The 27,407-nt window shown below is 44.8% G+C and overlaps 2 protein-coding genes across 2 annotated transcripts in view; one reads left to right on the top strand and one right to left on the bottom strand.

The window, feature by feature from the left end:
• SPY (Tetratricopeptide repeat (TPR)-like superfamily protein) overlaps window positions 1-4,576 on the top strand; it is a 104,257-nt gene extending 99,681 nt beyond the window's left edge. The window contains exons 16-17 of the mRNA XM_086520006.1: window positions 3,083-3,210; window positions 3,365-4,576. Coding sequence (XP_086376132.1) covers window positions 3,083-3,210; window positions 3,365-3,810 — 574 coding nt within the window. The 3' untranslated portion in view covers window positions 3,811-4,576. The remainder of the gene's footprint in view (window positions 1-3,082; window positions 3,211-3,364) is intronic.
• A 3,933-nt stretch (window positions 4,577-8,509) lies between these two features.
• On the bottom strand, window positions 8,510-26,439 carry LOC147451053 (uncharacterized). The gene is made up of 3 exons (XM_086520008.1): window positions 25,852-26,439; window positions 9,237-9,613; window positions 8,510-9,053 (listed from the first exon to the last, which is right to left on the bottom strand). The coding sequence occupies exons 1-3, from the start codon at window positions 26,131-26,133 to the stop codon at window positions 8,894-8,896; spliced, it is 819 nt and encodes a 272-aa protein (XP_086376134.1). The 5' UTR covers window positions 26,134-26,439; the 3' UTR covers window positions 8,510-8,893.
• Window positions 26,440-27,407: the final 968 nt, after the last annotated feature.

The raw sequence follows: 27,407 nt of genomic DNA on the forward strand, positions 1-27,407 counted from the left end.
GATTCTGCAGAAATTTTGGCAGAGTCTCCTTTGTAAAATGGCTCTGGTGTACTAAAAACAGACCAAAAAATAGCTGAAAAAACCACTGTCTCTCTAACACTGTAAGCTGTGGGTAAACCTGTCTTGTACCTGTACTGTCTCTGACTGTCCTGTCACTGTCCTGTAAGCATAGACTGCGACAATGCCTCAACGGCAGTAAAGCAAAGATGCAATCCCAACTGTCTAACTCACAGTCAATACATCCTAGCTGCCTATCTAAGGGTGCTCGAGGGATCGCTCCAAGACTTGTATCACCGAAAGGATCTCAACATTCGAGAATCCCCCAGCTCAATAAAACCTCACTCGACCCTCAACAAAGGCTGCAGTAAATCTGACAGTACATAGACTTCCCACAAAGTCATACATCCACAAATTTCCCACTGTATGCTGTAACCGTTGCGGCGGTTGTTTGCTGCGTGACTCACAGCCAGCAAACCCTCAACAGACATACATCATCTCTGACAATACATCCCATGTGGAAGTACCTGCAATGTCAGGATGAAATATGGAATATCAAGCAGCAAACACAAGCTACCTGATGAACTAGTGGATGTCGCCTACAGTCTGTGTGTAGATGCACCCGTGTCGTATGTGACACGCCTCCAAGAACTGTGAGCTGTCCTTCGATGTGTAGATAGCCACAAATCAACACTCTAGGAGTGTCGATATCCTCAGCACCTGCAGTCGTAGGCCGAAAACCCCAAATTTGCAGAGTCGGATCTGCACCCGCTGAGACCACGTATTCGAAAATGGCCTGTGCAGAACTTTGTCGAAGCCGAACGGTGACCAAGATGACCTCAGAATGAAATTCTGAGCACACCTAGCCCTACGGGCACTCCCACAAGATTTGGGGCCGTGTCTTTGCCTGTCGAATTTCACTCCAATATGAGCTGGTGACTCTAGCCTCCTGCAGTGCTGCCCCGAGCCTCGATCTGAGCTCTGATACCAGTTGAAGAAGTACGAGCGGAAGTGCGACGCGAGAGAGAGTGTGCGAAGAAGAGCACGACGATATGGTGAACTCACTCTACTGTAATGTGTAGAGTATAGTGAGTTCTTATTAGGTTTTTACAAAAGAATATGTGTACATACCTGGCGGCCCGCCCACTTACCTGGGCGACCACATTGGGCTGTATACCCCAACACTCACATGTGATTGTGTTTAAGTGCAGATCGAATGATTGACGAAATGACTGCAGCATTTCGGTCTTGAGAAATCTACAGACATGATCGCAATAAGGATTAGTTAATCCGACATCAGTGAGGTCCTGTGTGGATCTACATGCGATTGCTAAATATGTTGCCAGGAATCATGATCCTAGATCAAAATGGATTCTTTGTGATATGGTATGAATGTGATGTGACTGTTGTCTGTGTACAATTGCTGGAATTGGGTCGTCTAGACTCTAGTGCGTCGGTACTTAGAGTCGGCGTCTATTGAACTGGCTTATGGCTTGTGTTTGATTTTGGAGGCGTAATGGAGGGTGATTACAATTCTTTCAAAAGGGGGTTATGTCACAAACGGATGACATGGCATGACCACCGGAGGACCAAAGCCCATGACGTGGACACCTACCGTACGGATCTTCTGGAATTTGCATTGATATGCTGATGTGGCAGGCTATACAGACATGCTCGGAATTTCCGTTGACAGGTGCCACGTGCAACAATACGGATTTTTGCAATATGCATTGACATGCTGACGTGGCTGCTGTACGGATTTCCGCCAATTGCGTTGGCTGCTTTTTTGGCAGTTTTTAGGCCAGATGCTTTTGGGAGTTGGTTGCTTTTGGGGCATCCCTTGCAAGAATAAATAGACCCTTAGGGGGTTCACTCTACAGAGCATCTGGACCCTTAGGGACCTTTTGAGTTTAATTTATTTTGGGGCATCCCTTGCAAGAATAAATAGACCCTTAGGGCCTCACTCTGCAAAGCATCTAGATGCAGAGTCTGACGTGGGTGTTGTACTTTGCTCAAGCATTAATATAAAAAGAAATATAGAAAGGGGCACCAGATTTTGGGGCCAATACCTATGTGCTCAGAACTACGCCGGGGCGTGTCGACTCAAATTTTACAGTTTTGAAGTATTTTAAGTGATTCTGTGGTGTGTCGTGTCAGATTCCCGACTTGGGGTGCCCAAGCTTGTGACGGGTACCAACTAAAGCAGTGTCTGCCTTTTTGAGACCAAAGCCTAACCCCAAGCTTGAAGCTGAAATTTTTGCATTAGCCTCCATATTTGCATCAAAGAGGGTTGTGGGAACTGCAAATTGCAAGAAATATGCATTTGCCAGGGCAAAAGGTTGCGAAAGAGGCCTTGAAGCTACCATGAACCCTCCTTCGATCCTCCTATCATCTCATTTTCAAGCATTCACAAATCCCAAAAATGGGAAAAGCAAGGAACAAGCGGTAAAACAAGCACACATACACTTACCCACACCACAAGTCCACAACACTGACAAGCATGCAAACATGCACACACACTTCCACTAGCAAAAGCAATCCACAACACAAAACATAAAACTGCAAGCATGCGACAAGCTAACAATCAGCAAAAAGAAAAACACTGACAAGCATGCAAACACGCGCGCACACTTCCACAAGCAAAAGCAATCCACAACACAAAACATAACACTGCAAGCATGCAACAAGCTAACAATCAGCAAAAAGCAAACGAAAACAAAAACCATCACTTTGCAAGCAGCAAACAAAGGAAACAAAACGAAACAGGGGCGGGGACAGCTTGGAGATTGCCCAGCTGTGCAGCCAGCCGTGGTAATAGCAAATGACAATTAAGTGGGAGTGGGAAGCAGCCTATGTTTTCACTGACAGGATAGGTGCCACATAGTAGCATACATGCACTTCTGAGTCTTGAAGCATCCTTAGTGCCAAGCGATACCCCACCCCTAACAGTATGTTTGAGCACAAATGGATTTCTTGTAGTAGCAGAATCAAATGATGTAGAACACCTGGTCTTTCCTGTTTGTTTCCACTTTACTTCCAAGATACTCTGCAACTTTTGTGTTGTAACTTTGACATCATTGTACAGTTTGGACACTTTTCCATATGCTGGGACAACTACCACTTGCGAGTCTCTTTACATGGGAGTACCTTGTGTAACCATGGCAGGGACCGTTCATGCAAACAACGTGGGAGTGACCCTCTTGCATCAAGTTGGTAATGCAACATTTGATTGATTTTTATTTGAGAATTTTTTCTATGCAAGCTTAATAACTCCAGATACCCACGTCCATTGCAGTATCTCCTGTGATACTCCTGCCCTACCAGGATTTGAAAGGTGATAAGAATCTTCTTTTCTTAATATTGACAGGGTTGGAGAGGCTTATTGCCAGAAGTGAAGATGAATATGTGAGCAAAGCGCTAGATCTTGCATCCGATACACCTATGCTTGCCAATACAAGAATGAGTTTACGGGAGCGTATGCTCAAGTCATACCTTTGCAATGGCAACAATTTTGTACAAAATTTGGAAGGCATATATAGAAAGCTATGGCGTAGATACTGCAAAGGGGATGTACCCTCTTTACTTAGGCCCAGGGGATCAGAATCCTCTGATGAGAGGCTATCAGCAAGGGGTGCAACTGAAGACCTGAAGAGTGATACAAGCTCAAAAGAGCTCCCTTTCAACACCTCCAGTCTTCCAAATGGTTTAGCATGTGCCACAGGTCAACAGCCATCTACCATCTCACCCGAAGAAACTCCTGAAGATTCTAGTGTTGTTGCAGGTTTTAAAACTAATCGCAGCCAGCCAAGTTAAGTCCTTACCAAGGATCAGCTAACAACTACATGCTTTCCTGATGTGGGAAGAGCCACTTGCAGCATTAAATCTCGGATGCTGAAAGTCATTGCTAACCAGCTGGATGCAAAGAGCTTTCGAAGGTGGATAGCTCAGTGTGTATCAGGTTGAAGAGGGATTGCTGGATTTCTTATGCAACTGTCTACACAAAGAGGAAGTTGTAGAGCATGCTCCACTTACGTCACAGTACATGCTGCTGATCCTCTGAGGCTTGAAACTCAAGTGACTAGACAGGCCTGGATTTGTTGAGAGAGGGCTTTCATGGCTCCAATGCTATAGCGCCTGTGCCCAATGCAAAAAAAGCAGTGGCCTTTCTCTTTACCCGATATTTGTGGGGGGTTACTTAGGCTGCAAGGGTGGAGATGGATTTTACCACACTTTTTAACACAAGGTTACATATACACACATCACCTTGAGAAGTTTTAATGATTTGGGCAACATTGCCCGCCCAGCCCAGATGGGTATATTTGTAAAGAACTGGAGTGCCTGGATAAGCAAATATGGAAGGCCTGCAATTATCGAGGCTTTGTTTATTGATTGTCTCATTAAAAAGGTTTAATGAGCAGTTGCTTCAACTGTATTCACCATCTTATTACTTGGTTTCATTATAAGGGGTCATTGCTAAGTGGCCTCAATAGTGTGAGATACTGTCGCTTACCTTCTATATATTTCTGACATTCTTTGTAACTACTTATTCTGCAAACTAACTGATGTATTACTGGCAGTATTGTCAAGGTAGCTAAATTAGTCGCGATCATGAAGTGAGTATGTGTACCAGCTGTTTCATGTGAGGATTTTAGTATATGATCTTTGAGAGGCTCTGCAGCTTTTTGTACTAAGAGGCGCGTGCATGTTTGAGTGCATTTGAAAAGGGGAGCCTCATGGAGATGATTGAAGCCATGGGTTATTGATTGCACAAGCTAGCAAGGGTACAAAAGAGCAGAAAGCAGAAACTCAAGGGGCCAATTGTCAATCAGCAGTATGATCAAGTTGCTGCCTGTTTGGGGGGGATAGGACTGGCAGTAGGCAAATAAATATTGACCAAAAGTCAGTGCGAGTAAAAGATGCATTGTGCCTATGGACACTAGCAGGCTTTCCATACGGAGGTTCTAAGCCCCTTTATTTGATGATTACACTTTTTACACGTGAGAAAGTTGTATGCAGTTGTTTTGTCTGTGTGTGATACACGTACATATTGAGATAGCATTGCGGTGGTTCCTAAAGTGCTTTTTGTATTGATGGTTGAGAATGGCTAAGGTGTGTAGACAATTAAGTCACTACTGAAAATCTCAGATATTGACTTGCCCCCTCCAGAATAAAAAGACATACTTGTTTTAGAGTTCGACCATTTTGTACAAAAAGCCTTTGAATTCCGAAACAAAGCAAAGATTCAATCCCAACCGTTCAAAGACAAAAAAGAAGACTCTGCCAACGCAAGGTAATTAGGAGACAATTGGCCAAATTTATGACTACTAAAGGAGACCAGAATCTAGTGAGCAGTACAAGCTAAACAACAAGAGCTTTGGCAATGCTTACTCTTATGAAAAATGGTGGTTGTCCTTTCTTTTGTTAATTGCATCCTCTCTCTCTCTCTCTCTCTCTCTCTCTTTCAAAAGGTCTTGAGTTCAAGTACAGCCATGATGGTATAGACAGCTATTTGCTGCATGTAGCATGGTTGTTCCTCATATAGCACTTAGTATGCAAGGTGAGCACCTCATATCTGCTACAAGCACCCTCACCCCCTTCATTGCCTTCTTTTCAATGGATTACTACCATAGTAGACCAGGCACACCATTGTGCGTATGCACAAGTTTGGGGGGTACTCTTGACGGGGGGCAACTGGCCACACATTGGCCAAACCTTGTGGAAGTGTGTAAGAGGCACAGTTGAGCTCATGTGCAGAGAGCAAGGGCCTAAAAACCCTAGGTAAGCCCAAATTCATATGAGTTTTTTTCTAACATCAATCAGTTTAAAACAATCTTCACCAGCCACATTCTTGCTCTAGTTGATCAAGCAAAAAAGTGGGACGATCAAAAGGTTGCTTAGTGGATTTGCACAAAGCTTTGGCACAGTTCTGACATGACAAGCCGATGTGCCATAAAAGATTATTGAGGAATGTACTCTTGTAGCAAGCAATCCACAAGTTTATGATGTGTCATCAAAGATGATTGGGGGATCTACTCTTGTAGTGAGCATGTGACGAGCCAAGTACGATGCCCACGAGGGAACTCAGAACCCATTGTAAGCACTTTTTGGTGTGTACGCTTTAACTGTGTTTAACCTCTACCTAAAGATATCAAAGCACCTTCACACAAGAGTGTGGAGTTGGCAGGTACTCCAATTTATGTGTGAATTTGGCACATACTGGAGTTCATATTATGCTATATACTGAAAGTATTGTCTTAGCATCCGAGTCATAGAAGGGACTATCTACAAGTTTTGGATAAGTTACACGCGTAGAGGCCTCATAATGAACCTTGGAGAGACCAAGGGTCCCATTTTACATTCCTATTCACAATAGATGGGGGGCCAACTGAGATGGTCAACTAATGTGTATTCCACGGGCCACAACCTGTCTCTCCATGGTGAGTGAAAGTGGAGCAGAGCTTGTCACCACTCCATGTGAGTGGAGGCTATGTTTCGAGTAGTATGTTTCATTTAGACACTTAGGAAGCTATAGCAGGATAGAAAGGTGTTGAGGCATCCAAGCAACTCACAAAGGCAGGTAAGTAGATTAGGGTACGCATAGATGACCTAATGCTTCGACACACATGGTCTGCATAAAGAGAAGTTCCACCTTTGATACGACCAAGACTCACCATTTATTCACTTTCACTTAGTGAGAGTAACCAGGTTCTCTAACATCTTTGGTACATCTAGGCAACCTCTTTCATCAAAGATGTAGAATCACATAGATCGCTTCATAACTATTCTAAAGGATGGCTTCATCCAACAACTAGGATACATGTCCACATTTAGTTTGTGGTTTCATCTCACAGTCAATGACAAAGACTAAGGTATGCAGAGATCGTACTATGTATGGAAGTGCCTTGCATATGAGAGCATAGTGGAAAAATATACAGCCCTTGTCAGAAGACAGCCCACACTTACAGAACTATCGGGGGAGAGAGAGAGAGAGAGAGAGAGAGAGAGAGAGAGAGAGATTTGTAAAACTCTGCTTTTCATGGTTGCAAATACAACCATCTAAGTACGTGCTTTATGTTGTCTTGTAACCCGTTTTGTTTATTCATGGACCATCATTAAACTGTCAACCAACTCCTTTGGAACACACCAACACGGGTAAGCTAAAAGGATATCCAATGTTGCTATTTTCAAGCTTAAGAAGAAACTAACAAAAAATATCTATAAGTGGCTGACAGGCTATGAAACCCCAACAAAGTGACATTTTGCGGAGGAAAGAAACTCTTCACTTTATAGCCTAAGAACAATACAGCAAGGGCTTGTGCATGTGGCAACAATCAACCAAGCCCAAGGGCTGGAATGAGGGAAAGCAAGGCAAATAAAGAGCTCAAACAATTGAGTAGTGAAGACACAACATTTGGAGATTGTAAATGGGAAAATTAATTAAGGCTAAGTCGGATACCGCAGATATAAGCTGGCTGTGCAATAGTGTAAGGCAAACAGTGCCATAATAGAACAATCCATGCATCATAGAAACACCACCAGGCTAATATCATCAATACCAATACAACAAGGCGCACACCCTTGACCATTTTTCCACAACCAACCTGAGAACCAACCTCCACCAAAAACAATGTCATACTTGGCCTTTGATGTTGAGGTTAGGTAGACGACTTCCCTTGCATTGGATTCTGCTTCTTTCCTATGCTTTCTCTCTTCATCTTGTAAAGAGTTGATTCACTTTCTAGTGTAGATGCAAATTCCCCTTTTCCTCTAGAATAGTGACTGTAGCATAATGGCATGGCAAAGCTCCTAGTGTAATTGCACCTTTTACATCCTCTAGAGCATCACTTAATAAGACACACACTCTCGTTCTCTTTTGCTTCATCACACGCACGCACTTTATTGAGCACTTTACATCTCCTGTACTAGCAAAATTAGGTTACTTTTATCAGTACAAAACATTCTTTCCTGTGCAGAAGATGAGTACGCTGGTAGTTTCTTGCAGAGCAAGAAAGTATTCGAGCCAGCAAGGAGCCTTGGACAATACCAAAGAGATTTTGTGAATTAGAACCCAAAGAACACATGGATGCTATGTGCAAAGACTCCACCTAGAAACTGCACTCCTTTCGTTAAGCCACACCAAGTTTTGTATCCCACAAATAACTTAAGACAAAAGTATTACCAGCAGATAATCAGTCTAGCAAGCACAACATGTCACCGTCAGAGATGGAAAGATGCTGCTCTGAGGTACTTCTTTGATGACTCCATAGAGCTCAAGGATATACCTAAATCTCATGTTGAAGCTTTACACGTACAAGGTTCGACTTGGCCCTCAAACACACACCTTGATTCTGCATTCTACAATACCAACACTGAATCTAACAAGTCAATTGATGCCAAAGCACCAAATGAGCAGGCATGTACACAACAAAAGACAAGATATTCCACACTACCATACTGCTTGTAAAGATAGAACTCAACTCGAATTGCCGATGCTCCAGCTCGTCAATAAAAGTAACTCAAAAGAACCAAGAAAGCAGCATGTATAAAAGAAAAGGACATGAATTCCTCAATGGAAAATTATGCCCCCAGTACAAAGGGCACTGATTTCCTCGCAAAATCAGAAGAAAAGTTAATTCAGAGTACTGGCAGACAACCAGCAAAACAGCAAAGCTACTTTGGACTAGGACAGTGAAGATTTGAGATCCTGTCCCTTGTTTGCATTAGATGCTTATATTTAGTGACAGCCAGCGTCGCACATTTCAAGAGTATCCAACCTACCATAGAAAGTCAGCTCATCATATCGATTGCTCTCTAATCTAATGTTCACAGGCTACAGACTTGTATTCAGATAAAGAGTCACACTGCACCCTCCATTTATGGCTTAACCTAACAAAAATCATCGTACCAAAAACTCCCCAATCTTTTTCAGCCAGTCAAGATACTCATTTTGATACTGAACAGTTAAATGCTCCATTATTGTATCTGCAAGGCTTGAATTGATCCCTCTAGTCTTGATGACATTCTGAAAGACTTGTTTCAACTTACTGTCCAAATCTCTGAAAAAAGTAATGAGGAGGAACACCAGTTAAAGCCAAAAACTGAAGAATTTTGACCAAAAATATGGTCTAGATGTTTGCTATGCTATTAGGAAGGATGACAAAGTGAATTCAGATATAAAAATTGTCAGATTCTCCAATCAAATACTTTCTGATACCACATTAAATAGAAGAGAAGCTTACGCGAAATAAGGGCCCGAGTATGGATAATCCTTAGCAACTGACTCTCCAAAATATGCGATATCATCTATAGATACTTGTTCACCCTTTGCATATGAACACACAAACGCTACTCTCGGTTGGTCCTCTTTCGAAGAGTTTTTGGAGATCTGGACATTCATTATTACACGACGTGAAATCCCGAGGTCATCCAAGTCCTCGCTACTAGCAGCATCACTGTCAGAAGCATTTTCCACATGACCTTCCACACTTGGATTCTCTAGGTCTAAAAGGCATTTCACCAAGACTTCTTCGTTGCCAATAACCCTGCGCAACGTGAGATCACTAGCACGATCGTTTGGCACAACCTCGAAAGGTTTGAATGAACCTCGCACCTCTATCTGAAACAGTGTGCAAGAGTCCCTTTCAATCAATGCAGATTGAAGAAAGGAGTAAATAAGCATGCAGGAAACAGATTTACTTGAAAAAAGCCTTCCACAAGAGGGCCACATCTATGCTCATAGACAAACAGGAAAAACTACAGACAGCATCCAACTGCTTGTCACAATAATGTATCAACACAAAGAAGAAACGCCTGATCAAACTAGACTTGGGACAGGACAATCGCAAACTTCACAAAGCACTGAGAGAGAGAGAGAGAGAGAGAGAGAGAGAGAGAGAGAGAGAGAGAGAGAGAGCGAAATGAAATGAAATGTTATATTAACGTCTTCAAAAGGCCAAAGTGACCTACGAGACCAGAAAGTTACAATGTGGTGGATCTGATACAAAGTCACGAGTAACAAGATGACAAAATGACAAAATAAAATACTATGGAATCCTACACTGCTAAGTGTGGACTAAGCAGCTAAACAGCTAGCTGGGATAGCTAGATCACAGGAGATCCAGCATCCGTCGCTGGCGGATCTCATCAATCTCCTCCATGGTCAGTAGTCTGACCGGGCGTCGTGCATGTCGAGCCAAAGTGACCCGAATCCTCTGATGCAGCCTCGGTCGATGCTGTGTAGTCCTCCGCAGTCATGGGGGTCTGGATCTCCCCAGCTCAGTCGCTTGGTCGATCAGCATGCCTCCAGTGTAAAGCGACAAGCTCTGTTGTGGTAGTAACTCCTCCGGGTGTCCAGTGGCAGCTCTAAAGAAGTCTGTGATCTGTCTCTGAGACTGGCTAGCCTCTCCTCTCATCAGGCTCTCTCTGTGTCTGCGCAGCTCGAGCAAAAACAAACCCAGGTATCTCTGATCCTCGTACCGCATGACTCTAGAGAATGGTCCAAAGCCCTCTCTGAACAAGCAATGGAAGCGGCCTCGTATCTCGTAGTAGACGGGGCAATGGCATGTGTAGTGCAACTCTGTCTCAGGCTCGATGTCACACAGGGGGCATGTCCTGGCCTCTGCTGGTACTCCGCTGTATATCCCAATCTCGATCCGCAGCTGGTGTGAAGATGTGCGTATCTGGCCAATAACACATCATATCCCATGAGACAAGTGGGTGTCCATGTATCTGGGCCTCGTCACAAAACCATCCTCCATAAGCTGGAGGAGATGCTCTCTGTAGAAAGCCATCTTCGTGCCCAGCTCCTGTACTGGCTGTATCCATGTCCTCTTGGTGTCTAGCTGAGTCAATTCTTGGCGAATGAGCCTGGTGATCTCGGACTGTGTAAGAGTCAGAGAGGGCGCATCCACTGAGTACTGGAAGGGAGGCAATCTGTCTATGCTGAAGTTCCATAGTTACCAGGAACGGGAAACCGGAACGGGAACGGGAAACAGCCATTCCCTGTTACGGGTACTCGCGTTTGAAACACGAAACGGGGATTCGGAACGGGAACTTGGAATGGGAACGGGGAACGGAGACCTGAAAACGGCCATTCCCTGTTACTATGTGTTGAACCCATGCGCCTAAAACCATGATGTCATCTCCCCGTACCAGCAGGCTATATCTCCCTGCATGGCTAACTGTTGAGAGGACTCAGTGCAAGGCGTGCATATCTGTCTCTGGGAAGTTCCCACATGCGGTGTATGAAGGAGACAGATCTGGTGAGCGCTTCAACCACCAGTGGGGGGGCAGCTAGCTCTACTCGTACAATAGCACGTGGTACTGAAGCCTTGGCTCTAATGAGCCGCGAGATCATAGAGACCAGAGGCTTCTCCATGTCCCCCCATCCATCACTGCGGCCTGTCCTCCCGTGATGATCCAGTGAAGGTCCCCAAATCTCAGCTCCATAAAGCAATGCAGAAGCCACCAAAGTGTCAAAGAGCCAAAGCTTCGTCCGAGGCTCCTGAAACTAAACCTGTGAACACATCCTTTCCAATCTACCCAATGCTGCATGGGCTCTAGTCAATCTAGTCTCTGCTGCCCTCCTCAATGAAAATGCTGGCCCACTAAAAACCACTCCAAGGTAAGTGTAAGCATCTGTATACTCCACCTTCTCCTGGCCGTATGTGAAGGCGGGCGCTGACCTACTGATCCACTGTGGGGTGGTCTTAAATACCATGACCTTGGTTTTACCAAGGTTGACGGACAAACCACTTTCTTGGGCAAACCTATGCAAAGCATCCAAGTGACGTTGCATCCCCTCCGGAGAGTCAGAGATCAACACAGTATCATCAGCATATAACAATAGTGGAATCCATGTCCCTGCCAGCTATGCACCTCTATCACCATCTCTCTCAATGTAGTCAGAAACCTCATCTACATACATACCAAATAGAGTAGGAGAGAGCGGGCAGCCTTGCTTCAACACAATAGTGGAGTAAACCGGTGTGGATAGACCCTTTGGGGTGCGTACATGCCCCACTACTAACCTGTATAATGCCATGACCCCCCAAATGAGCTTTGTGGGTACTCCCATCTGCTGTAATCTGCGCATCAATCTAGCTCTGGGCACTGTGTCAAATGCTTTGCGGAAATCCACAAAGCTGCAATAGATCCGTCTCCCACGCGATCTGCCCTCCTCAATGATGGCTCTGAGTGTCAAGATATGGTCAAGAGTAGAAAAACCCCTCCTGAAACCTGCCTGCCTGGCTGCGCGTATCCGCTCCCTCTCTGCCAATCTACTCAGCTGCTGCTCAAGAATAGATGCGTACAACCGTGCCAATGTGTGTCCAATCATGATAGTGCGATAGTTCCCAGGCTCCATAGGGTCTCCCGACTTGAAGATAGGTAAATAGTAGATAGGCTCCAAGTATCAGACAAGCCCTCACACATGGCACGGTTAAACATAACTGTTAGAAGCTCTGCTAGTAAATCTCTGGCATGCATGAAATGCTCAGCCACTAAGCCATCATGATCATATGCTCTCCCAGTCCTCATCCTGTCAATGGCCTTCCTCACCATCTCAGCGGTGAAGAGAACACGTGTGTGGGCATGGATCGGGGGGGGGGTCAGGAAGGGGGGGCTGCTCAGGAACTGTGTACAAAGATGATGCATATTGGCCCCAAGCCTCTGTAGACGTGATGTGGCAGGGGGGGGGAGTGCTCATGAAAGAGCCTCCACGCCTCACGTGAGTCCTGACTCAAGAATAGCTGGTATAGATCCTGCTCTCATAGTTACCGGGGAACGCCCCCTAGACCCCGTTCCGGCGTTCAGGGGGGCAGTTCCCTTCTCGAACGTTCCGGAACGTCCCAGAATGTCTGACGTTCCGGGTGGCCAATGCAAACCGGAACGGCCGTTCCGGAACGTTCCGAAACGCCCCCGGACCGTTCCGGAATGCCCCTCGAACGGCCAACGGCTACAAACAAATTTGGCAAAAATTGAAAAAATTGAAGTAAATGTTTGGGCTTCTTTTGAAAGTGTGCAAGGCCTCAAGGACTCATAAAATGCACCCCCCTCCCCCTTTCTCTTCACAAGCTAACCCTCAAGGCTCAAGCTCTCTCCCTCTCACTCTCAAGTACTAAGCCGCTATACTCACTCTCTCTCTCTCTCTCTCTCTCTCTCTCTCTCTCTCTCTCTCTCTCTCTCTCATCATCTAGTCATAGCAAGGTTGAATGGTCTTCAAAACGAGTTTTTTGTGAGTATTAGAGTCAAAGCACTCTAATACTCCTTGTATTTAAACACAAGGAGCTAAAAATTGCACTATTTGGGTGTTTTTTATACCTCCCGTTCCGCGACGTTCCCGTTCCGGACCCCTAGCCGTTCCCCTGTTCCGCGGGGATCCCGTTGCCGTTCCCGTTCCGCGTAACTATGCCTGCTCTAGGCAAGCCATAAATGCCCTCTTCTTCCACCGCACTAGGCGTCGGAAGTCAATCTGTGACTGCCTATGAGTGATGTCCCCCAAAAGCACCTCCCTCTGAAGGCTAGCTCTAGTGTCCCGGCATTCCTCATCATACCAACTGTTCTGGGGCATGCTCCCCGAACGGCGTCTCTGCTCAGGCTGGGTATGTGGGTATGCCTCTGCTGCTGCATCATGTAGTGTCTATGCTAGTAGTAAGCTCCTCCAGAGGTCGCCCTGGCTATGTATACAGAGTCCGTCTCCCGCGTGAAGGTGTAGCGAGTAGGGGCTGCTGCCCGTAGCCTGTGTGCTACTAAACTGAAAAGAAATGGTCAGTGTAACCGGCCTGTTCAATCCAAAAAGGGCGGTAGACTTTACTTTAAACCTTGATTTAGCTTTCACCCATTATTAGTCGTCTATTATACCTGCGCTATAGTGACACAAGAGAGGGGAATGGGATACAGATGCTAGAATGCACCTGTATGAGAAGACCAACACCAGATTGGCCCCTAACTTAGGCGCCCCTTTCGGTATTTCTTTATTGTTCAAAAGAGGGAATAAACGCTATGGTTCCCTACAAGCTGCCCCGCACAAACTCGGCTGAATTTCCACTGTTCCAGCCCGATTTCGGCAGCATAACTGTACTAGAACCCTTCACAGTCAGTATTCCCACGCATTGGCCGACTTTCCCGACGCATACGGGCACTTTGCAAAACCTGGCGAGAATCTGCAGCACGCTGAATTCTCTGTTTTCAGCCCTGAAAATGCGCCAGATCACCTGTACAGCGGTCCCCTTGCGTCCCCGAACCTCCTGGGGGTATTAGGGTCCGTTTAGGGCCAAAACCCTAAACCTGCAAAAATACACAGCAGGCTGTAATTTACTGTTTCGGGCTCCGTTTCGCGTGCCGGTCGCATCCGTAGCAAGTCCTCGAGCTCCCGCACCTGTAGGGCTACTTGCCCTTTGAATCGGACGAGATTTCTGGCGTGAAACCTCTCCGAATTCACCTGTACCTGCGGGGGGATTAGCCGCTAGCTAATCCAGTACCTGTGCAAGAGGCTCTTGCCTCGGCAATCGCGCATGAACCCACACAACTGTACATTGGTCAAATGAAAAGCCCACTAGAGGGGCATAACATACTGCCAAAGGGGAGAGAGAGGGCAGTGCGTAGCGTGCAGGGCATCACTCCTGGCACCGCACTGTACATAGGAGGGAAAGCAAGCACTCCATAGCTCTTAACCTGTGACAGGAACTTGCAGAATGAGCCTCCCAGCTATAAATCACGTTTTTGCCTTCTCTATAAGTAGTAAACTGGCCTCAGAGTGCCAAGTGTCACTCATTTGTGCATTTTCCCGCTTTAGACCCTCCGGTCTAAAAATATCTCACCTGCAGCCTCTGTTGACTTGGCCACAGAGTAACAAAATGATCCCCATGTCAAACTGCACGTAATGACGCGAAGACATTTTCAGGTCCCAAAATAGCAGTTCCCTAAATTTTAGGAGATGCTGCCATTGTATCTTTCTAGGTCATCCGACCCTCTTTGTACATTGCGGCCACATCCAGAACTGAAATGTAGCCTCTGTAGCAAAGGATTCCACTTTGGCTAGTCAATGACCACACTTGGCTAACCATAGTCCTTGTCCAACCTTAGTGCTCTCTTGCCCTCAGGCCTGGACTCCCTCTGGACAGTTCCACACTAGCTATGCAATGCAGGGCAATTAGATTTCCCGAGGGGTGTTTCCAAAAAGTGAAAGTAAATAGATAATAAGAAAGAAATCAACAAAAAGGATAGATAGTAGTCACACGCTGGTGACATACCCCCCTCTTGAAATCTCAAACATCCTCGTTTGCATCTATGTCGTACATGCTTACTGTCAACACTGATGTATTCAACACCTGTCGACACATATACGACACATACATGCTCATTGTCAACCCTGGTGTATTCAACACCTCGTCGACTCATGTATTGCCTGCGTGTGAACCCTGTCCCAATGACATAGTGGTAGCTGCGCACTCTGCCATTGCTTTGAGTCACTAACTTTCCAATGACAAAATGGTAGCTGCACATTTTGCCACTGTCTTATAGTACACGTTGGATCCCGTAACACTTTCGAGCATACCCAAACCGACAATTTAAGAATGCAGTTACACATGTACTCTTTAATAGAAGCAATCACTGTATCCTTGACAAACTGACAAGAAATACTCACTTCTATAGCACTAACAAGACTTTTGGACATTCCATAAGAGCAATTGCCAAACTGACAATCTGTACAGCTCTAACATTCATGTAACAGGTATTTCATTTGAGCTCACTTTAAATACCTTGTACATCATTTGTTTCAGAAGCCATTGTCACACTGACACAAGGGGTCAAGGTAGGTTGCAAATCGAAGGCTTCCAGGTAAAGTGATAACACAGTTGGTGACTCTGCAAGTTCACCTTCTTCCATCCACTTAGCATCCATTGGTGGATAGTTTCTGAACTTTACCAAGTAACGCCTAGCAACCTTGCCTTTCACTTTCCTTTCCTTACGTGCCAAAATCTGTTCAGGGACCAAGATCTCGTCAAGTTCCTCGACTTCCGGTTGATCTTCAGCTGGCATATCTTCTGGCATATCACCCACCTAGGGTCTGAGAAGACTCACGTGAAACGCATTGTGAATCTTCCAACTGTCAGGCAATTTCAACCTATATGCAACATCACTGATTATGTCGCACACTTGAAAAGGCCCATAGTAGCGCATGCTGAGCTTTGGAAACAGTCTTTCCTTGCCCTTCATCTTCTTTAACCTTGCCTTTTCAAAGCGTAAAAGCACCCAATCACCAAGTGAATATACCACTTCACGACGGTGACGATCAGCTGCTTTCTTTTGCTTTGCCTGAGTCTTTTCTAAGGCCACTTTGACCTTCTTGTACATTTCATCCATGTCCTGAACATACTTATCTGCTTCAAATATCTTGTCCTTTGTATGCAATATCGGAGGAACTTTCTTGCCACCTTCAACTATCTCAAACGGCGCCTTGCCAGTTGATGAATGCACTGTATTATTGTATGCATACTCCACCAATGGCAAATACTCCTCCCACTTTCCTTTATGCTCTGACACATAGCACTTCAGCAGATCTAGGACAATAGAATTTGCCTCTTCTGACTGCCCATCTGTTTGAGGATGAAATGACGAAGAGAATTTGAGCGTGGTGCCCATATTCTCAAACAAGCCTCTCCAGAACAAACTTGTCATGCGTGGATCACGGTCGCTAACAATCGACTGTGGCATGCCATGATACTTGAAAATATTGCTCATAAACAAGCGTGCCATCTGATCTGGCTTTATCTTCTTCCTGACAGGAATAAAATGAGCATGTTTGCTGAATCTGCAAATAATGGTCCAAATACCATCGTTTCTTGTCTGCGTTCTCGGAAGATCAAAGATAAAATCCATAGCAATACTTTCCCATGGTTTATTTGGAATAGGTAGTGGTTGCAATAACCCTGGTGCCTTTTGCCTGTCAAACTTGACCTTTTGGCATATTAGGCATTCTCGCACAAAGGCATCCACATCCCTTCTCAATGTAGGCCAATAGAAGAATGTCTCAACCGCTTTAACTGTAGCATCGATACCACGATGCCCTGCATACGGTGAGACATGACTCTCTTCCATAACTTTGCGTCGCAATGGCTTTGTGACACACAATCTGCCATGCATCATCATGAACCCGTCTCTAAGAAGATAGTGTTCATGACGTTGTCCATCCATTAGTTGCTCGAAGACCCTTGCAAAATCTTCATCATTTGCATATTGTTCTCTCATATCATCAAGTTCATGATGATAAGGAATCGACACAGCTGAAATTTGTGGCTTCCTTGACAAGGCATCAGCCACAACATTCTTCTTGCCTTCCACATGCACAATCTGAAAATGGAACATGGACAAGATATTTGCCCATCGCATATGCTTCTCAGATAACTTTGTTTGTGTCAAGAAGTATCGCAAGGTCTAATGATCCGTTTGGACAACGAAATCTGCACCTAGCAGGTAGTGTTTCCAACTTAAGAGCGCATGAATCACAGCCAGTAACTCTTTCTCATAGACCTGCATGGTCATCTCTGGCCCTTGCAAAATTCTGCTCTCATAGGCTACTACCCTGCCATCTTGCATTAGCACTGCACCAATGCTACTACCGCAGGCGTCACACTGGACCACAAATGACTTCCTAAGATCTGGCAACACAATGACTGGATCTGAAGTCATCTTTTCCTTTAAGAGATTAAAAGCTGAAATCTCTTTTTGTGTCCATCTGAAGGTGACTGCCTTCTTTTGAAGAGCATGTAAAGGTGAAGCAATCTCAGCGAAATTTCGGATAAACCTTCTGTAATAGGAGCATAGTCCCAAAAAGCTTCGGACATCATGCACCGTCTTCAAATTTGGCCATGACTTGATCGCTTCAACTTTTGCAGGATCCATTCTGACACCATCCTTTGAGACAATGTGTCCCAGAAAGTGAATCTCTTCCAGAAAAAACTCACTTTTCTTTGCATTGGTGAGCAACCTATGACTGCGTAGCTCTTTGAACACAATGGCCAAGTGATGCCTATGCTCCTCTTCATTCTTTGAGTAGACTATCATGTCACCAAAGAATGTACCAACAAACTGCTGGTGTGGACGGAACATTCTGTCCATCATCCTATTGAACGTAGCAGGAGCATTTGTGAGACCAAAGGGCATCACTAAAAATTCGTAAAGGCCAAACGTCGTTCTAAAAGCAGTCTTGTGCACATCCTCTGATCTAATGCGGATCTGATGGTACCCACTCTTTAGATCTATCCTGCTAAATATAGCTGCTCCTTCTAATTTGTCCATAATATCATCAATTCTAGGTATAGGGAACTTATTCTTGTTGGTATTCTTGTTCAGTGCACGGTAGTCGATGCACATACGCCACGAGCCATCCTTTTTCTGCACCAACAACACTGGAGAACAGAATGGAGATGAATTGGGCTGAATCAGCCCCTTTTCTAACAGCTGCTGTACTTGGCCCATTATCTCTTTCTGCTGAGCCGCACTAACCCTGTATGGAGGCTTATTTGGTGGGCTACTGCCTAGCACCAAATCTATCGCATGGTCCTCGGGTCTCTCTGGCGGTAATTGAGACGGTAATGAATCGGAAAAACAGTCACTATACTGTTGTAAAAACATTGACCTTTCTTTATCTAGCACAGATAAATTTGATTCATCACAATCTGACACTTCACGTGCAAAAACCAAGTACGCAGAAAGATGCTTTTTCATTACAGAAGTAATAGCAGAAGCTGATACAGTAGGAATAGACTCTCCTTTAAGCTTTACATCCAGAATGTGAGTCTTTCCCCTGCTCTGTACAGTGATCTTTTTGTTGTAGGCATCCGTGATTCCTTGTACACGAAACAACAAAGGAATACCTAACAACACATCACATCCGTACAGTGGCATGATGTAAAATTCTTCAGCATCTACATAGGACTGGATATGTAGACGCAACTTTCCAATGATGGGCGTCACAGCCTCTGTATGGCCAGGACATGCCAAACCTGCCTCTGCTGTATACCCCATCTCTTCAGGTCTGATTCCCAACTTTGAAGCCAATTCTGGAGAAATGAAGTTGGCTTTGGCACCTGGATCAAAGAAGATAAGCACTGTTTGATCCCTGACCTTTCCCCATGCTCTGCAAAGCTCACTTGCATCTGAATTTGGCTTATCGCCCACCATATCTGGCACTAGACCAGCCATGGGCTTCTTTCCTTTCTTGTCTTCCTTGTCATCAGAATCAGCTGGCCTTTTCTTTGTAGGACAATTGTAAGCAATGTGGCCAGGCTGCTCACATATAAAGCATTTGTTCTCTGTCCTCAGGACCTTCTTTTGCTCTTCTGACTTGCGAGGAAAACGTCTTTTCCATTTCTTCGCTCGTCCCTTTTCTGATTCAGCCGTAGCTTTATCTTTCCCTGCATTGGCTGACTCCTGAGTCCCTTTAGGAGCCTCATTGGGAACGTGCTTCTTGGCTGAATTTTTCTTGCCTGATCCTGCCTTGACGCAAGTGTTAAATTCACAATCTTCTCCCTTGAGCAAACCATTGCCAGTGTTTGCTACCTCGATGAGCTGCGTCAAAGTAGTGACTTTGGTCTTCGTACAATACTTTCTCAATCCTTCAGGTAGGCCACAACAGTATTTTTCAATCTGTTCTATCAATGGCACAAACCTATAGGAAGTTACTGGAAGTATAGCTTTCTAAAACTTCCGATTGTAATCATCCAGATAGGGACAGACTCCCCCTTTAGTTTAATATCAAGTACAACTGTTCTGCCCTTTTCTGTAGTCAAAGTCGATTTTCTCGCCCCTGATATTCGACCACGGCGTTGTTCTTGTGGTACCAGGGAATCCCTAAGAGAACATCACAACCCTCCAAAGGCATTATGAAGAAGTCCTCATGCCCCAAATACCCCTGACAATGCAACCGAAGTTTGCCAATGACAGGTGTAATGGCTATGTCCCTGCCTGATGCCGCTAGAACTGCCTCCGCAAGTGGTCCCATCCGATCGGGAGTGATCTCGAGCTGCGCCGCCAATTCCGGTGAAATGAAGTTGGCCTTGGCTCCCCCATCAAAGAAGATCAAGGCCTCTTGATCTTTCACTTTGCCCCAAGCTCGGCAAAGTTCTGTACTCTCGTCCATGGTGTCGGGATCGGTACCCACACAATCTGGAACCAGTCCTGTTTTCATCTTGCCTTTTTGTCCACGTTCCTCAGCTGCTCTCGAACTCTCAAGCCTGTCGTCGTCCTTATCATTCTCTTCTTTCTGTGCCTTTTTAGGGCACTTCGCGGAGATGGTTCCATGTTCCCCGCATCCAAAGCACTTCCCCTCCTGGATGAATCGAGCTCGCTCTTGAGAAGTAAGCTTGGGTCGTGCATCCTTTTTCTCTTGGTTGCTCTTTTCCTTTCTACTTTCATTCCGAGAAGTCTGTTCAGCTCGTTGTGTCATGGCCACATCTGTGAGGTAGGTCAGACTATCAAAGTGAATGGCAAAGCCCCGCTTCGCATGACTCAACAATTCCTGAATAGAAGCTGACTTCTGCTCCAAGCAGTGATCTCGGATCTCTGTAGGTAGACCCAAGGTGAACCGCTCAATCTGTTCTCTGAACGAGATCTTCTTGAATGAAGAGGCGGGTAGAAAAGAGCTCCAGAATCTTTCACAGTAAGCATTGATTGTATCTTTCTTGGTCATCCGAAGATGGTTCCAAGCAACTCATATATCTCGTTCATACTCTTGCGTCAACCAAGAAGATATAAAGCTTCTTAAATTTCAGCCATTTAACTGGCGCAATCTTGTTTAAAAGAAGCGTGGACCACCAAGTACGAGCATTCCCCTTAAAATAAGAGGCAGCTCTCCGAATCTTGGAGTGCTCTGAGTAACGTCCTCCCGTGAAAGCGATGTCAAACTGTTGTATAAAAGACAAAGCCTTCGAAGCATCTGAGTATCCTGAAAAAGTATCAAACTTGATCGAGTGGCCACCTTCCTTAAACTCTCTGACTTTCTTGATTTTATCTTCGGGAAAGTCATATTGGTTGGCTTTGTAAAAATTCTTCTTGTTCGCATAAAAGTTCCCGTCATCGGAATCTGAGCTGTCTGTAGACGAGTCCTCAGTAGAACTATCAGTCTCTGGGCGAGATTTAGCCTTCTTTGCCTTTTTCTTGCCCTTTCCGAAGCTTTGTTTCTTGCTTCGCTTTTTATCTTTTCTGTCTTCTTCGCTCGAATCTGAAGAGCTAGAAGAACTGTCAGAAGAAGAAGAAGAAGAAGAATTGGGTACTCCTTCAAATCCAACACGCTTCTTCTGTTTCTTTGCCTTGTCAAATGTCGACTGACGATCCAAATATCCCCGGAAGTCAGTGCCTTTCTTCTGCTTTTTACCGTGATTTTGGCTTTCTTTTGCGCGTCAAAAAGCTGAGCAATCTATGCATCAACCACTTCTTGTAATTCCTTCTCTGAATACTGTTTGTGATCAGAAGGTTTCTTGAGAGCGGGTTTCAGGGGTGGTGTAGTGGTTTTCTGCCCCACTGCGCATGCACTTCCTGAAAAAAGTCTCGCTCATATATTTTGCCAATTTCGGATCCTTCGCAAAACTGAGCATCATCTTTGTTGCATCGCCGATCAATTGACGACGCTTCATCTCTCTTTACTCCGCCTGAGTAGGCCGAGGCAGAGCATACTCTCTGCTGGAATCTTTGTTGTGATCCCTGCCCGCATCTCCAGATGCAGAGGGAGTCGATTGATCCTTGCGTGAAGCCATAGGTGCCGCGGAAAAAAAATTAGGCATCGGATTTCCCGTAGAAGAGAAATCGGCCGTGCTCTGATACCACTGTAACAGACTTGCACACTCCAAGTCAAGAATCAATCACCACAGCACCAAATAACCACGTCAAAACAATTCACAAATCACCGTAGATTTGCACTGGCCCGGCGGAGTTCTGTGCCTAGAGATATTGGCCCCAGAGACTGGCCCCCCTTTCAGTATTTCTTTATGTATTAAAATCAATGTCAAAGTACAAAGAGCGGTTAGGGTTTCACTCTTAGACTCTGCGTCCACATGCTCTGAGAAGTGAGGCCCTCACCGCGTATATAAAGATTACAAGAGATGCCCAAAAGCAGAGCCCCAAAAGCTTCCAGTCCAAAAGAAATCTCTCTCTCTCTCTCAAGAAAGCAAAATAAAGCAAATTCTCTCTCTCTCAATTTCCCTTGCGTAGCCAAAAGCATGCCAAAAATTGCGTCGCTAGGCTGAGAAAAAGCATCTCCGTGATTTCCGGATATCCATACACTGGTACCACGTGGCATTGGCGCCTACTTTTAGGATTTTCCAACCACTTAGGGTTTCAGCCAGCAGTTAGAGTTAGGGTTTCCAAAAATTAGGGTTTCTGGCAGAAATTAGGGTTTCTGTTGTCGGTAGCCACATCACCACTTTGTGACACCATGCTTCATAAGGAGTCATAGACTGCAAAGCTTTCATAGGATACATGTTAAGTACATAAGTAACACACATGATAGCCTCGAGCCAAAACGAATGTGACAAAGCTTTACTTTTGATCATGCTTCGTGCCATTTCCGTAAACGACTTGTTTTTCCTTTCAGCAACACCACTTTGTTGAGGTGTATACGACACTGTTCATTTTGTTTTATCCCATGACTAACCAGAAATGCATTAAACTCATGAGATATACTCCCCTCCTCGATCAAAACAAAGGGTGTCCATAGTACATTTAGAGACAGTTTCAACCATAGCAAGAAATTGCTTGAAGCACATAAACACTTCGGACTTAGCTTTAAGTGGATACATCCATGCATGCCTGGAGTAATATTGAACCATCCTTGGAAACTTCGAACCCTGCATCTTACCCAAAATACAGCCTTCACAAACATGCTTCACAAGTGCTTCAAGAGGTGGCAAAGAAGCAACCATATCAGATTTTTGCAAACGCAACAAATTGGCAAAATTCAGATGCCCAAAACGTGCATGCCAATGTTTTGCATCTGAAACAACCTTTGAATCCACAACTGCATTTACAAAAACAATTCCCATACTTAGCATACAAAGTGAGCTTATACAGCCCACGTCATAAAATGCCAAATGCAACAATTTCATCACCAAAACTGAGATCATGAACTATACATTTGTCATCCACAAATTACACAACAAGACCAAGTCTAGCAAATGCAGATATAGACAAAAGGTTCTTTTCGATCCCAGGTACATAAGGTGCATCAACTAGTGTGAAAGAACTGGCATTCGCAGCAATCATCACAACCTTTCCAACTCCCTTGACCGGATAAGAGGCATTGTTGGCACAAGTGATTGTATTCCCATGAGGGACAGCCTCGAAAGAGACGAAAATCCATAAAATTGCCACATCAGCATGTCAACGCATGCCACATAATGTGCGTGTCTGTACAATGACCACGTCAGCATGTCAACGTAATATGCATGCATCTGTACAGCAGCCACGTCATCGACATGTAAGCGCAATTTGGTGTGTGTGTGTGTGTGTGTGCGCTTTATTTTTAGGCCCCATCAAACAAAGTCCCATAAGTTGTTGGGGGCTAGGATTTTCATCCTAACCCTATTATAATAATAGGCCAATCAGCGAGGATTTGTGAGTTGGTGAGGACTTCATCTTCTTCTACTTCTGCTAGGATTTATGTCCTTGGCAGGTTGGCTAGGGCCTAACCCTCTAGGTCTTCATTGGCTTGACACGTCAACAGTTTGTGACACCTGTCCTCGCGCGAAAACCACGACTGCTCTTTCCCACATTGTTGTTATGTGGTGTGTGCTGCTTTGCGAGCTCCAGCCATCGCGTGACAACCAAGCTCCTCTAGACTACATTATGCCCTAGCTGCTGGAGCCTGGCGCTCAACCCGCTTGCCTGTGCACTACCCTAGCTATCTAGCCCTGCCCGCCCCTACCTCAACCTTGCCACCCTAAATCTGATTGCCACTAGCTAAGCGGTCAGTTTTCAACTATTTCTTTTGCCTCTACTTCCTCCCCCGAGCTTGCTCATCATCAGAACTTGCACTTCGAAAATGGTGAAGATCATGGTGTCGAGGGTGGTTTGCTACGACTTTCCCTCACTTCGTGTTGCTTGCTCTACTACCTACCTCAGTTATCGGCCAGCTTAAGTGGCTTTTTCCTGCAATGCAGGCTATGGTGCGCTACGTCTCCAATACAGATGGTTATTGCCCTCACCACCTTGTTTGGTGCTTGGACACTCAAAGCATTAAGTTGCATCAATGGCCTCTTCCGTGCAATGTAGACCACTTGGAGGGGCTCCCCTGTCTTGCGTTAGCCGAATGAACCCTGCAAGCAAAGAGCCCTACATCAAAGCATGATTGCTGGTCTTCGAGGAGGTGCAAAAGCTACTCAACCTGGCGAATCTCCGTCCAAGCTAATGGGCGGGTTTGCTTTTCTTTGTTTGCCTTCTTGTTTTTGCCTTGTTTGTTTTATTTTCTTTCAGCTCGCGTTCCCTTGCTCTTTTTTTTCTTTTTCTTTGTGTGTGTGTGTGTGTGTGTGTGTGTGTGTGTGTGTGTGTGTGTGTTTTGGGTAAATCATGATTTATTTTACAAGTGGGAAACCTCAAAACATGGAAAACCCACAGTAAAAAGGTACAATAAGCGGAGCATTATGATGCTCCGAAAGCTAGAAACAATCAAAGAAAATCCTGTAAGCTTTAAGAGAGAGATATCCCACATGATAAGCATAATGTAAGGCTTGTCCAAGGGAAAACTTGGAAGTAAGGGAAAGGGTCGATTCCTAATGCAAGAAACGTCCGCGAGTTGCGCTGATGCCATATGGTTCACATAACCCAAAAACTAACCCAACTGAAAAAGAGTCTACCAAATAGGTTAATAAGCCCACCAATATGTATCAAGCTTACTCCCCAGGCTTAGATAAGCCTTAATCTAGAAAAGCAGAGTAGCCACATTTTTTGTTTTATTTCCTTTTAAACAAGATCTATTTGCAATGCTCATAAAAATCTACTAGAGGAAACATATACTCAAGTGTCGAATCAAAAGCAACCCAGCACAAACACAGTTGCTTAGTGTAATAAAAGACATTACTAAAAACGTGTTGTAAGGTCCATGTTTCAGCGATGTTTCCATGAAGAATTGCAAACACTGGAACATTCAATATGTATTAAGTGTGGGAATTCAGGAAAACACAAAGAGACAAAGAGAGAAACCTGAGAGGAGAACCTTTTAACCGCTCAGGAGCAATTGAAAGGCCAACATTGATATATCTGATGGGACAGGAACTCAAGACCTTGTACTCATTAGTGTGCTTACCAATCTCGCGTTGTGCGATAGAAAGGTTAGCCCATTTTTCTTCTGTTATACAGACAACATACTCTCTTAGAAAAGAAACTTTCATCATTGTTTCCTGAAAACTTTCTTCATAGGAATGATCTCTTTGATCTAGCAGGTCGTGACTATAAAAGAGAGAGAGAGAGAGAGAGAGAGAGCATGAACCTCAATGAGATAAATGTTTTTCCTTTCAAAATCTGTCAATTGCTAACCTGAACAGAACAAAACAGAATGCATGTATGGTACCAATATATGATGCAATACTATGAAATCCATCCGTGCTTTAAGCAATCTTCGCAATGACCAGAAACAAATGTGACTTCAACTTGGTAAATGTTACTGCCCATTACCAATCAAACAACCAAAACTCGGAAACTACTTGAACCTGCATCAAACACTTAGCAGGGATACTTTAAATGGATGATCCTTGTCTCGTTTGCCATAGTCAAGAACAAAAAGTAAAACAAACAAAGACAAAAAGGAAGCAAGAAAACAAACCAAAGGAGCTTATCAGCAAAGTGAGAAGAACAGGACTACACCTGGAACTTGTCTGTAAGTTCCTTGGCTTGCTTGAGCTGCCTCTTTAAAGACTTGATGAGTAGAGAATCAGGATGCGATTCCAAGGAGTTAGATGGTTTTAGAAGAGATTTATCGTCTCCCTTCTTCGGTTTCTTTTTCCTCTGCTTCTTCTCATCGCCTCGTTCGTCTGCATTAGCTTTGGATGAGAATGACGAAGTAAAATCTCTACTTTCGTAGCCGACAGGTGCGGCTTTTCGTGACACAGAGCGTAAACCCACACTCCACGTCCGCCTCAAAGCCATCCCTCGTCAACTAAGTACCTTGGTATTGCAAGTCGCCAAAAAGCTGCACAAGAATACCCTCTATCCGTTCCTCGCTGCATTTGAATTTTGTACGAGTACACGATTTGGAAAATACCCCATTAGAGTCTTTGATTAAGCAAGCACGTGGTGGGCGATGAGCAGAGAGAGGAACATGGTGGGCGATCAGGCGACTTGCGGGTGGCTGGTAGCTCGCGCGGAGGCAGAGAGCCAAGGCAGAACGCAAAGGCAGTAGCGGTACGGCGTAGAGATGGAGTGGTGGTTTTTTTTCTAAGTTGAGGCACACCTTGCAAAGCACAAACTTTTGGGTGCAAGTTGGCTAGAGCAGGACAACAAACTCTTCCTAGCGGTCTGTAGGAGTTCGAAATCTTCTCATGACGGGGCGGGGAGCGTAGCCACAAACGTTGTAGAGACAGCGCACGACAGCAAGGTCGCGCTCCATGGCGTACTCGAGAGAGAGAGAGAGAGTGTGCGTGCGTGCTAGAGAAAGAGATGGGGGGGAGGAGGGGGTTTTGGGGGCCAGTTATTTTCGCCTTCTATTTTCTTTTAATAGAAAGTTTGTCTCCTTCCAATTTGCAAAATTGAAAGGGCATTCATAATTGAGCTTGCCTCATATTCTACACTATGTGGGTGCTCTAATTACTTATGCTTACATAGCAAGGCACGGAACGTAGGGAATCTGTGGAGATTTTGGGGTAATAAAAGTACCCAGTACGTACCTAGAAGGAGTTGGGGTAGAGTGAGTCTTCTTACAAAAAAGCAAATTGAACAAAATCGTACGATATGCAATATGTACCCCACCTTAATTGAGCAACACCGTGTGATATGCACTATGTTCCCCCACATTATCTCTAATGGGTTTTTGAGGAGTATCAACACACATTTTGCATATTTTCCTCAATATCCGTCTCTCTCTCTCTCTCTCTCTCTCTCTCTCTCTCTCTCTCTCTCTCTCTCTCTCTCTCTCTCTCTCTCTCTCTCTCTACGTACGCGTGTGTGTGTAGCATTACTGAGTGCGTTGCTAAATAAGGCTTTGCCCTAGTGTGATGGGGATATATACAGGGCCGAGGAAGAAAACGTTCTGAAGAGGGAAAAATGTGCTCCAACGGTCCTAAGTGTGTTCACACACATCACTACCATAATATTATAACAAATCCCTTTGGAATGATGCCATGAACATGAGTTGGCACTCATGTGTACGGAAGTGTCAGACCCTATATGATCAATCTACAAAGGGCAGTAAGCCCAAAGCTTTG

Source organism: Adiantum capillus-veneris, chromosome 9 (genome assembly GCF_014529385.1).
Source record: "Adiantum capillus-veneris isolate H3 chromosome 9, ASM1452938v2, whole genome shotgun sequence".
Classification (NCBI taxonomy): Eukaryota; Viridiplantae; Streptophyta; class Polypodiopsida; order Polypodiales; family Pteridaceae; genus Adiantum; species Adiantum capillus-veneris.